General features: G+C 44.3%; 1 protein-coding gene across 1 annotated transcript; it reads right to left on the minus strand.

Annotated features, from left to right (window-relative positions):
- Positions 1 to 3,359: 3,359 nt before the first annotated feature.
- Positions 3,360 to 10,489, minus strand: LOC116373855 (uncharacterized). Its single transcript, XM_031822146.1, has 5 exons — positions 10,157 to 10,489; positions 6,743 to 6,805; positions 5,720 to 5,818; positions 4,451 to 4,582; positions 3,360 to 3,782 (listed from the first exon to the last, which is right to left on the minus strand). Exons 1-5 carry the CDS (start codon positions 10,440 to 10,442, stop codon positions 3,496 to 3,498), a joined length of 867 nt encoding a protein of 288 aa, XP_031678006.1. The 5' UTR covers positions 10,443 to 10,489; the 3' UTR covers positions 3,360 to 3,495.
- Between the last annotated feature and the right edge of the window lie 1,492 nt (positions 10,490 to 11,981).

Here is an 11,981-nt window from a genome sequence, read left to right on the forward strand (position 1 = left end):
GCCTACCAGCTGATCTACCATACCTAACAGCTGCTCTACCATACCTAACAGCTGCTCTACCATACCTAACAGTTGCTCTAACAGCTGCTCTACCATACCTAACAGCTGCTCTACCATACCTAACAGCTGCTCTACCATACCTAACAGCTGCTCTACCATACCTAACAGCTGCTCTACCATACATAACTGCTGCTCTACCATGCCTACCAGCTGATCTAGCATACCTAACAGCTGCTCTACCATACCTAACTGCTGCTCTACCATGCCTACCAGCTGATCTAGCATACCTAACAGCTGCTCTACCATACCTAACTGCTGCTCTACCATACCTAACTGCTGCTCTACCATGCCTACCAGCTGATCTAGCATACCTAACAGCTGCTCTACCATACCTAACTGCTGCTCTACCATACCTAACTGCTGCTCTACCATGCCTACCAGCTGATCTACCATACCTAACAGCTGCTCTACCATACCTAACAGCTGATCTACCGTACCGAACAGCTGCTCTACCATACCTAACAGCTGATCTACCATACCTAACAGCTGCTCTACCATAATTAACAGCTGCTCTACCGTACTGAACAGCTGCTCTACCATACCTAACAGCTGCTCTACCAGCTGATCTACCATACCTAACAGCTGCTCTACCGTACCTAACAGCTGATCTACCGTACCTAACAGCTGCTCTACCGTACCTAACAGCTGATCTACCGTACCTAACAGCTGATCTACCGTACCTAACAGCTGCTCTTCCATACCTAACAGCTGATCTACCGTACCGAACAGCTGCTCTACCATACCTAACAGCTGCTCTACCGTACCGAACAGCTGCTCTACCGTACCTAACAGCTGCTCCACCATATCTAACAGCTGCTCTACCGTACCGAACAGCTGCTCTACCATACCTAACAGCTGATCTACCGTACCTAACAGCTGATCTACCGTACCTAACAGCTGATCTACCGTACCTAACAGCTGATCTACCATACCTAACAGCTGCTCTACCATACCTAACAGCTGCTCTACCATACCTAACAGCTGCTCTACCATACCTAACAGCTGCTCTACCATACCTAACAGCTGTTCTACCATACCTAACAGCTGCTCTACCATACCTAACAGCTGCTCTACCAGCTGATCTACCATACCTAACAGCTGCTCTACCGTACCTAACAGCTGCTCTACCATACCTAACAGCTGCTCTACCATACCTAACTGCTGCTCTACCATACCTAACAGCTGATCTAACAGCTGCTCTACCATACCTAACAGCTGCTCTACCATACCTAACAGCTGCTCTACCATACCTAACAGCTGCTCTACCATACCTAACAGCTGATCTACCATACCTAACAGCTGATCTACCATACCTAACAGCTGATCTACCATACCTAACAGCTGCTCTACCATACCTAACAGCTGCTCTACCATACCTAACAGCTGATCTACCATACCTAACAGCTGATCTACCATACCTAACAGCTGCTCTACCATACCTAACAGCTGCTCTAACAGCAGAGCATAGTATTATCAACAACTTTTTTACAGTCAACATCTCTACTTCTATAGATTGATATAGAATTAAAATGAATATTGAATGATCTTTAGTCCACAACATACATGAGAATACATATGTTGTTCATCTTTCATTTTCCCTGGCAGAAAGATTCATAATGATTGACAGATTGCTTGGTTGATTTATTCATGTATTGATCGATCAATCGATTTAATTTATTGTATCATCAAAATGAGAAGGGTGCTCCTGCCAGACACAACATTGCAATCAATAGAAACATATACAGTGCCTTGCGAAAGTATTCGGCCCCCTTGAACTTTGCGACCTTTTGCCACATTTCAGGCTTCAAGCATAAAGATATAAAACTGTATTTTTTTGTGAAGAATCAACAACAAGTGGGACACAATCATGAAGTGGAATGACATTTATTGGATATTTCAAACTTTTTTAACAAATCAAAAACTGAAAAATTGGGCATGCAAAATTATTCAGCCCCCTTAAGTTAATACTTTGTAGCGCCACCTTTTGCTGCGATTACAGATGTAAGTCGCTTGGGGTATGTCTCTATCAGTTTTGCATATCGAGAGACTGACATTTTTTCCCATTCCTCCTTGCAAAACAGCTCGAGCTCAGTGAGGTTGGATGGAGAGCATTTGTGAACAGCAGTTTTCAGTTCTTTCCACAGATTCTCGATTGGATTCAGGTCTGGACTTTGACTTGGCCATTCTAACACCTGGATATGTTTATTTTTGAACCATTCCATTGTAGATTTTGCTTTATGTTTTGGATCATTGTCTTGTTGGAAGACAAATCTTCGTCCCAGTCTCAGGTCTTTTGCAGACTCCATCAGGGTTTCTTCCAGAATGGTCCTGTATTTGTCTCCATCCATCTTCCCATCAATTTTAACCATCTTCCCTGTCCCTGCTGAAGAAAAGCAGGCCCAAACCATGATGCTGCCACCACCATGTTTGACAGTGGGGATGGTGTGTTCAAGGTGATGAGCTGTGTTGCTTTTACACCAAACATAACGTTTTGCATTGTTGCCAAAAAGTTCAATTTTGGTTTCATCTGACCAGAGCACCTTCTTCCACATGTTTGGTGTGTCTCCCAGGTGGCTTGTGGCAAACTTTAAACAACACTTTTTATGGATATCTTTAAGAAATGGCTTTCTTCTTGCCACTCTTCCATAAAGGCCAGATTTGTGCAATATACGACTGATTGTTGTCCTATGGACAGAGTCTCCCACCTCAGCTGTAGATCTCTGCAGTTCATCCAGAGTGATCATGGGCCTCTTGGCTGCATCTCTGATCAGTCTTCTCCTTGTATGAGCTGAACGTTTAGAGGGACGGCCAGGTCTTGGTAGATTTGCAGTGGTCTGATACTCCTTCCATTTCAATATTATCGCTTGCACAGTGCTCCTTGGGATGTTTAAAGCTTGGGAAATATTTTTGTATCCAAATCCGGCTTTAAACTTCTTCACAACAGTATCTCGGACCTGCCTGGTGTGTTCCTTGTTCTTCATGATGCTCTCTGCGCTTTTAACGGACCTCTGAGACTATCACAGTGCAGGTGCATTTATACGGAGACTTGATTACACACAGGTGGATTGTATTTATCATCATTAGTCATTTAGGTCAACATTGGATCATTCAGAGATCCTCACTGAACTTCTGGAGAGAGTTTGCTGCACTGAAAGTAAAGGGGCTGAATAATTTTGCATGCCCAATTTTTCAGATTTTGATTTGTTAAAAAAAGTTTGAAATATCCAATAAATGTCGTTCTACTTCATGATTGTGTCCCACTTGTTGGTGATTCTTCACAAAAAAATACAGTTTTATATCTTTATGTTTGAAGCCTGAAATGTGGCAAAAGGTCGCAAAGTTCAAGGGGGCCGAATACTTTCGCAAGGCACTGTATATAGGATAAACACACATTGGCTAAAGTCTTCATTCCACTGTGGTTCACTGACTAGCATCTCACAATGGGAAGAGCAGGAAGCCACTGAAGGTGTTTCTCTTGTGACTGTCATCGTAGATTGTGGTTCCACCCAGTTGAACGTCAACTACGTCTCCCTGCTCTAGCAGCAGAGAGGCAGCATTAGCTACATGGTGCTGGGACTTTGCAATGTATTCCCAAAGACCTGCCTTCAGGGTTACGATGCCGTTTGTGCGGAGGTTGCAGTGTATGCCGCTGTTCCTTTCTACGATTCCGAACAAGGCGATTCTGAAGTAGTACACTCCCCTCACTGGGGCTGTGAAGTGACCTGGGAAAGCGATGGAACATGTGAGGCTCTCTCTCCATACAGAGTTCAGTTGAAGACTCTCTGTAGATAGTTCCGTTGAAGACTCTATAGATAATTCAGTTGAAGACTCTATAGATAATTCAGTTGAAGACTCACTGTAGATAGTTCAGTTGAAGACTCTCTATAGATAGTTCAGTTGAAGACTCTATAGATAGTTCAGTTGAAGACTCTCTATAGATAGTTCAGTTGAAGACTCTCTATAGATAGTTCAGTTGAAGACTCTCTATAGATAGTTCAGTTGAAGACTCTCTATAGATAGTTCAGTTGAAGACTCTCTATAGATAGTTCAGTTGAAGACTCTATAGATAATTCAGTTGAAGACTCTCTATAGATAATTCAGTTGAAGACTATAGATAATTCAGTTGAAGACTCTCTATAGATAGTTCAGTTGAAGACTCTCTATAGATAGTTCAGTTGAAGACTCTATAGATAGTTCAGTTGAAGACTCTATAGATAGTTCAGTTGAAGACTCTATAGATAGTTCAGTTGAAGACTATCTATAGATAGTTCAGTTGAAGACTCTCTATAGATAATTCAGATGAAGTCTATCTATAGATAGTTCATTTGAAGATTCTCTACAGATCAGTTCAAGAGTAAGAAATGGCAACACAGCGTACAGTGTAACTCACCATTAGTTGGGTTGTAGTGATTGCCGATGTTTGTCAGGATGTCCTTGTAGACCAGGGTAGTGGATGTGGGTCCATAGTAACCACCATAGTAACCCCCAACTCCCAAAGTAACAGAGAACGCTACCTTCCGTTCTGTTAGAGGAAACAAACAAAAACACACATTGGTCAGAAACCAACAAGAAATTGGTTTAAATTGTCAGACAACAATTTGTGGTTGTAATGCTTTAGTTACTATGGCAGCTTAACCTCCAGTCCTCTACCTGATCTCTGTCCTCCAGTCCTCTACCTGTTCTCTGTCCTCCAGTCCTCTACCTGTTCTCTGTCCTCCACTCCACTCCTCTACCTGTTCTCTGTCCTCCACTCCTCTACCTGTTCTCTGTCCTCCAGTCCTCTACCTGTTCTCTGTCCTCCAGTCCTCTACCTGTTCTCGGTCCTCCAGTCCTCTACCTGTTCTCTGTCCTCCAGTCCTCTACCTGTTCTCTGTCCTCCAGTCCTCTACCTGTTCTCTGTCCTCCAGTCCTCTACCTTTTCTCTGTCCTCCACTCCTCTACCTGTTCTCTGTCCTCCAGTCCTCTACCTGTTCTCTGTCCTCCAGTCCTCTACCTGTTCTCTGTCCTCCACTCCTCCAGCTGTTCTCTGTCCTCCAGTCCTCTACCTTTTCTCTGTCCTCCACTCCTCTACCTGTTCTCTGTCCTCCAGTCCTCTACCTGTTCTCTGTCCTCCAGTCCTCTACCTGTTCTCTGTCCTCCAGACCTCAGAGACCTGTTCTCTGTCCTCAGCTCCTTCACTCCTATACATTTTCTCTTTCTTCAGCTCATCCTCCATCTCTACCTGTGTTCTCTCTCTTCTTCTCCTCTACCTGTGTTCTCTCTCTTCTTCTCCTTTACCTGTGTTCTCTCTCTTCTTCTCCTCTACCTGTTCTCTCTCTTCTTCTCCTCTACCTGTGTTCTCTCTCTCTCTCTTCTCTACCTGTGTTCTCTCTCTCTCTTCTCTACCTGTGTTCTCTCTCTCTTTCTTCTCTACCTGTGTTCTCTCTCTCTCTTCTCTACCCGTGTTCTCTCTCTCTCTCTTCTCTAGCTGTGTTCTCTCTCTCTCTTCTCTAGCTGTGTTCTCTCTCTCTCTTCTCTAGCTGTGTTCTCTCTCTCTCTTCTCTACCTGTGTTCTCTCTCTCTCTTCCCTACCTGTGTTCTCTCTCTCTCTCTCTCTCTAGTCTACCTGTGTCCTCTCTCTCTCTCTTCTCTACCTGTGTTCTCTTTCTCTCTTCTCTACCTGTGTTCTGTCTCTTCAGCTCCTCCAGCTCAGTCTTCTGTAGTTCCACCTGGCTCTGAGAGTAGTTGGAGCTGACGTCAAGAGTCCTCATCTCCAGGGCTGGAACCAGAGAGCTCAATCCATCAATGAATACACTAATCGTTTACTAAAACACAACGTATGGATAAATCAATACACTAATCGATTACTAAAACATAATGCATGGATAAATGAATATACTAATCATTTACTAAAACACAACATGTGGATAAATCAATACACAGATGAATAAATAAATAGAAACACAGATAATAGAATGGGAGTGGGTGGACCGGGATCCGGGACCGGGATCCATCTTTCTGGTAGTAAATGGAAGTTAAAGTTTCTATTCATTTTAAATGTGAAATGTGGTACCAGCTAACATACAGTGGTTTAAAGGGATAGGTCCATTCTTTTCATTATATTTCTATGATTGAAATGACACCCATCCTGTATTCAACAGTGTGCTGTGTCTAAACCGATGACAGGCACAACACAGACACCTCTGATTATGTCAAATAGGGTCTAAGGTACATCATTTAGGAAAATTAGAAAAATCGTAGTGAATGCGTTTTAAGACAATTCATGTTAAAAATTCAACGTTTAAACATAAAAATTTAATAAATTATAGAATAGTTTAACAACCCTGTTTGTCAGCTTTCAAATGATTTCAAAGTCCTCCGTGATTGTTTTTCAGTGATGAAGACATGGGAGTCTCATGGTAGGGTGGGGTATGCAACATGGTAGGGTGGGGTTTGCAACATGGTAGGGTGGGGTTTGCAACATGGGTCCACTTGGTACAGCTCTATGTCCTGAATGGTTCAACCTGTCCCTTTCTGATCACTTCCACCATGGGCAAACATTGAAGGTTTGATCAAATCAAAAGGTGTGCAATCAGAAAGGGATTGAAATCATGCAGACGATAAATAAATAAATACACAATATTGGTTCAAATATAAAAATATATTACCCAAATCACAGATTCAACAGAATCTCTTGTTTTACCTTGATTCTCAGCCTTCAGTAGCTTCACCTGGTCCTCTGCAGTTCTCAGCCTGAACTCCATCTCTGGAATAAAATACAAAGCTCTTATTGACCCCATTTACATCTGGTGTTAATATGGGTCTGTGTTGTCTGATTCCTACCATCTAAAGTTATCACCTGGTGTTAATATGGGTCTGTGTTGTCTGATTCCTACCATCTAAAGTTATCACCTGGTGTTAATATGGGTCTGTGTTGTCTGATTCCTACCATCTAAAGTTATCACCTGGTGTTAATATGGGTCTGTGTTGTCTGATTCCTACCATCTAAAGTTATCACCTGGTGTTAATATGGGTCTGTGTTGTCTGATTCCTACCATCTAAAGTTATCACCTGGTGTTAATATGGGTCTGTGTTGTCTGATTCCTACCATCTAAAGTTATCACCTGGTGTTAATATGGGTCTGTGTTGTCTGATTCCTACCATCTAAAGTTATCACCTGGTGTTAATATGGGTCTGTGTTGTCTGATTCCTACCATCTAAAGTTATCACCTGGTGTTAATATGGGTCTGTGTTGTCTGATTCCTACCATCTAAAGTTATCACCTGGTGTTAATATGGGTCTGTGTTGTCTGATTCCTACCATCTAAAGTTATCACCTGGTGTTAATATGGGTCTGTGTTGTCTGATTCCTACCATCTAAAGTTATCACCTGGTGTTAATATGGGTCTTGTGTTGTCTGATTCCTACCATCTAAAGTTATCACCTGGTGTTAATATGGGTCTTGTGTTGTCTGATTCCTACCATCTAAAGTTATCACCTGGTATTAATATGGGTCTTGTGTTGTCTGATTCCTACCATCTAAAGTTATCACCTGGTATTAATATGAGTCTTGTGTTGTCTGATTCCTACCATCTATCTGGCCCCAGTGTCCACATTGTGTCTCCTATCTGGCTCGTCTCCACATTGTGTCTCCTATCTGGCTCGTCTCCACATTGTGTCTCCTATCTGGCTCGTCTCCACATTGTGTCTCCTATCTGGCCCCAGTGTCCACATTGTGTCTCCTATCAGGCCCCAGTGTCCACATTGTGTCTCCTATCTGGCTCGTCTCCACTTTGTGTCTCCTATCTGGCCCCAGTCTCCACATTGTGTCTCCTATCTGGCCCCAGTGTCCACATTGTGTCTCCTATCTGGCCCCAGTCTCCACATTGTGTCTCCTATCTGGCCCCAGTGTCCACATTGTGTCTCCTATCAGGCCCCAGTGTCCACATTGTGTCTCCTATCTGGCTCGTCTCCACATTTTCTCCTATCTGGCCCCAGTCTCCACATTGTGTCTCCTATCAGGCCCCAGTGTCCACATTGTGTCTCCTATCTGGCTCGTCTCCACATTTTCTCCTATCTGGCCCCAGTGTCCACATTGTGTCTCCTATCAGGCCCGAGTCTCCACATTGTGTCTCCTATCAGGCCCCAGTGTCCACATTGTGTCTCCTATCAGGCCCCAGTCTCCACATTGTGTCTCTTATCTGGCTCGTCTCCACATTGTGTCTCTTATCTGGCTCGTCTCCACATTGTGTCTCCTATCTGGCCCCAGTGTCCACATTGTGTCTCCTATCTGGCCCCATTCCTCACATTGTGTCTCCTATCTGGCTTGTCTCCACATTGTGTCTCCTATCTGGTTCGTCTCCACATTGTGTCTCCTATCTGGCTCGTCTCCACATTGTGTCTCCTATCTGGCTCCAGTCTCCACATTGTGTCTCCTATCTGGCCCCAGTCTCCACATTGTGTCTCCTATCTGGCTCGTCTCCACATTGTGTCTCCTATCAGGCCCCAGAGTCCACGTTGTGTCTCCTATCTGGCTCCAGTCTCCACATTGTGTCTCCTATCTGGCCCCAGTCTCCACATTGTGTCTCCTATCTGGTTCGTCTCCACATTGTGTCTCCTATCTGGCTCGTCTCCACATTGTGTCTCCTATCTGGCTCGTCTCCACATTGTGTCTCCTATCTGGCTCGTCTCCACAGTGTGTCTCCTATCTGGCTCGTCTCCACATTGTTTCTCCTATCTGGCTCCAGTCTCCACATTGTGTCTCCTATCTGGCTCCAGTGTCCACATTGTGTCTCCTATCTGGCTCCAGTGTCCACATTGTGTCTCCTATCTGGCCCCAGTGTCCACATTGTGTCTCCTATCTGGCTCCAGTCTCCACATTTTGTCTCCTATCTGGCCCCTGTGTCCACATTGTGTCTTCTATCTGGCTCCAGTCTCCACATTGTGTCTCCTATCTGGCTCCAGTGTCCACATTGTGTCTCCTATCTGGCCCCAGTCTCCACATTCTGTCTCCTATCTGGCTCGTCTCCACATTGTGTCTCCTATCTGGCTCCAGTCTCCACATTGTGTCTCCTATCTGGTCCCAGTCTCCACATTGTGTCTCCTATCTGGCAAGTCTCCACATTGTTTCTTCTATCTGGCTCCAGTGTCCACATTGTGTCTCCTATCTGGCTCCAGTCTCCACATTGTGTCTCCTATCTGGCTCGTCTCCACATTGTGTCTCCTATCAGGCCCCAGTGTCCACATTGTGTCTCCTATCTGGCTCCAGTGTCCACATTGTGTCTACTATCTGGCCCCAGTGTCCACATTGTGTCTCCTATCTGGCTCCAGTCTCCACATTGTGTCTCCTATCTGGCTCCAGTGTCCACATTGTGTCTACTATCTGGCCCCAGTGTCCACATTGTGTCTCCTATCTGGCTCCAGTCTCCACATTGTGTCTCCTATCTGGCCCCAGTGTCCACATTGTGTCTCCTATCTGGCTCCTATCTGTGCTATATTCAATGTGCTGTGTTGAGTGTGACACCTTACCTAGATCTCTCTTACCATCAGAATGCATTGACACCTTACCTAGATCTCTCTTACCATCAGAATGCATTGACACCTTACCTAGATCTCTCTTACCATCAGAATGCATTGACACCTTACCTAGATCTCTCTTACCATCAGAATGCATTGACACCTTACCTAGATCTCTCTTACCATCAGAATGCATTGACATCTTACCTAGATCTCTCTTACCATCAGAATGCATTGACACCTTACAAAACAAGAACATATATTTTCTGGGTAAATGAGACGGACTCAAAACAAGAACATATATTTTCTGGGTAAATGAGACGGACTCAAAACAAGAACATATATTTTCTGGGTAAATGAGACGGACTCAAAACAAGAACATATATTTTCTGGGTAAATGAGACGGACTCAAAACAAGAACATATATTTTCTGGGTAAATGAGACGGACTCAAAACAAGAACATATATTTTCTGGGTAAATGAGACGGACTCAAAACAAGAACATATATTTTCTGGGTAAATGAGACGTAATCTTCATTATAATACATTACAAAACATCAAGGTAAGATTTACATTTTTTGCATTGTGGCAACTCTTATTACCTGAATTCTGTGTCTTCACGTCCTCCAGTTGACTTTGAGTGACAGTCAGTTCCACTCTCTGTTCCACCACCATGTCTCTCAGCGCTTTCAGCTCAGCCCAGAGGTCCGGCTCAGAGTCTGTCTGTCCGTCTGTCTTTCCGTCTGCTGGTGTTTTGACCACCTCGTTTTCCGTCTTGAAATCTACAGCTTCGGTGACCTTTACCCCTTGACCTTTGGTGACTCCTAGCCCACACAGGCAGAGGAGCAACAGCAGAGGAACGACAGAGACAGACTTCTGCATCTTCATTTCACAATCACAGCTTGCTAATGGAACTGGAGGTCTGAATATTGTTTACCCTTAAATCCACACTGACTCCTCCTCCTCACCCATCCCCCTAGTCATGTTACAACACTAACCTAGTCAAGCCTGACTCCTCCTCCTGACTCCTCCTCCTCACCCAACCCCCTAGTCATGTTACAACACTAACCTAGTCAAGCCTGACTCCTCCTCCTGACTCCTCCTCCTCACCCATCCCCCTAGTCATGTTACAACACTAACCTAGTCAAGCCTGACTCCTCCTCCTGACTCCTCCTCCTCACCCATCCCCCTAGTCATGTTACAACACTAACCTAGTCAAGCCTGACTCCTCCTCCTGACTCCTCCTCCTCACCCATCCCCCTAGTCATGTAACAACACTAACCTAGTCAAGCCTGACTCCTCCTCCTGACTCCTCCTCCTCACCCATCCCCCTAGTCATGTTACAACACTAACCTAGTCAAGCCTGACTCCTCCCCCTAGTCATGTTACAACACTAACCTAGTCAAGCCTGACTCCTCCTCCTGACTCCTCCTCCTCACCCATCCCCCTAGTCATGTTACAACACTAACCTAGTCAAGCCTGACTCCTCCTCCTGACTCCTCCCCCTCAGTTGCTTCCCACTTAATGAATTTCATCAGGATCTTTGGGTTAAAAAAAACTCCTGTTCACTTCTCAATCACTGGGACGACACACATGATCAAAACCAGTTCAGACCAAGGATTGGTCCAGAATAAGGGGAGGAGTCTGAGGAGGAGGAATTAAAAAGTCCTGAATATATATTTCTGGACACGTAGCTGAGGACCCTCATGGTGGTGTTGACCAACGAACTGATAGTGAACGTCTCTATTTGTTTAACTGAGAGGGAGGAGTGAGTGGGGAGCAGGAACAGGGTCAAGTTAAGTAAACCGAGGCAGTGTCCAAAATGGCACTCTATTCCCTACATAGTGCACTACTTCTAGAAACAGTGACTTATATAAGGAATAGGGCTCCATTGGGGACGCACCCAGACAGTCATGGTGATGGGAACTGGTTGGATCAGGGCCATGACAGGTTTACCGGCAGTTATGGAGTTGAACTCAATTGAACCCAGTTCACTTTGTTTTAATTCAATTGACTGCAAGGTTTCTCAGTCCTGGTCCTGGGGACCCAAAGAGGAGCCCTGGGGACCCAAAGAGGAGCCCATTCTAGGATTTGACCAGCAATAGACAGCTGATTCAAATCATCATCTCATTATCAAGCTTTGATGATGAAGAAAGTTGAGTATTGAATGCTGTTGTTTTAAGAATGAAGAAAGTTGAGTAATGAATGCTGTTGTTTTAAGAATGAAGAAAGTTGAGTAATGAATGCTGTTGTTTTAAGAATGAAGAAAGTTGAGTATTGAATGCTGTTGTTTTAAGAATGAAGAAAGTTGAGTATTGAACGCTGTTGTTTTAAGAATGAAGAAAGTTGAGGAATGAATGCTGTTGTTTTAAGAATGAAGAAAGTTGAGTAATGAATGCTGTTGTTTTAAGAATGAAGAAAGTTGAG

The sequence above is a fragment of the Oncorhynchus kisutch genome, unplaced genomic scaffold, assembly GCF_002021735.2.
Source record: "Oncorhynchus kisutch isolate 150728-3 unplaced genomic scaffold, Okis_V2 scaffold4074, whole genome shotgun sequence".
Lineage (NCBI taxonomy): Eukaryota > Metazoa > Chordata > Actinopteri > Salmoniformes > Salmonidae > Oncorhynchus > Oncorhynchus kisutch.

Coding starts and splice junctions, on each gene's coding strand:
- LOC116373855 (XM_031822146.1), bottom strand. CDS start 10,442: ATGAAGATGCAGAAGTCTGTCTCTGTCGTTCCTCTGCTGTTGCTCCTC. Junction 6,806..10,156: donor CGTGAAGACACAGAATTCAG/GTAATAAGAGTT, acceptor ATTTTATTCCAG/AGATGGAGTTCAGGCTGAGA. Junction 5,819..6,742: donor ACTGAAGGCTGAGAATCAAG/GTAAAACAAGAG, acceptor CTCTGGTTCCAG/CCCTGGAGATGAGGACTCTT.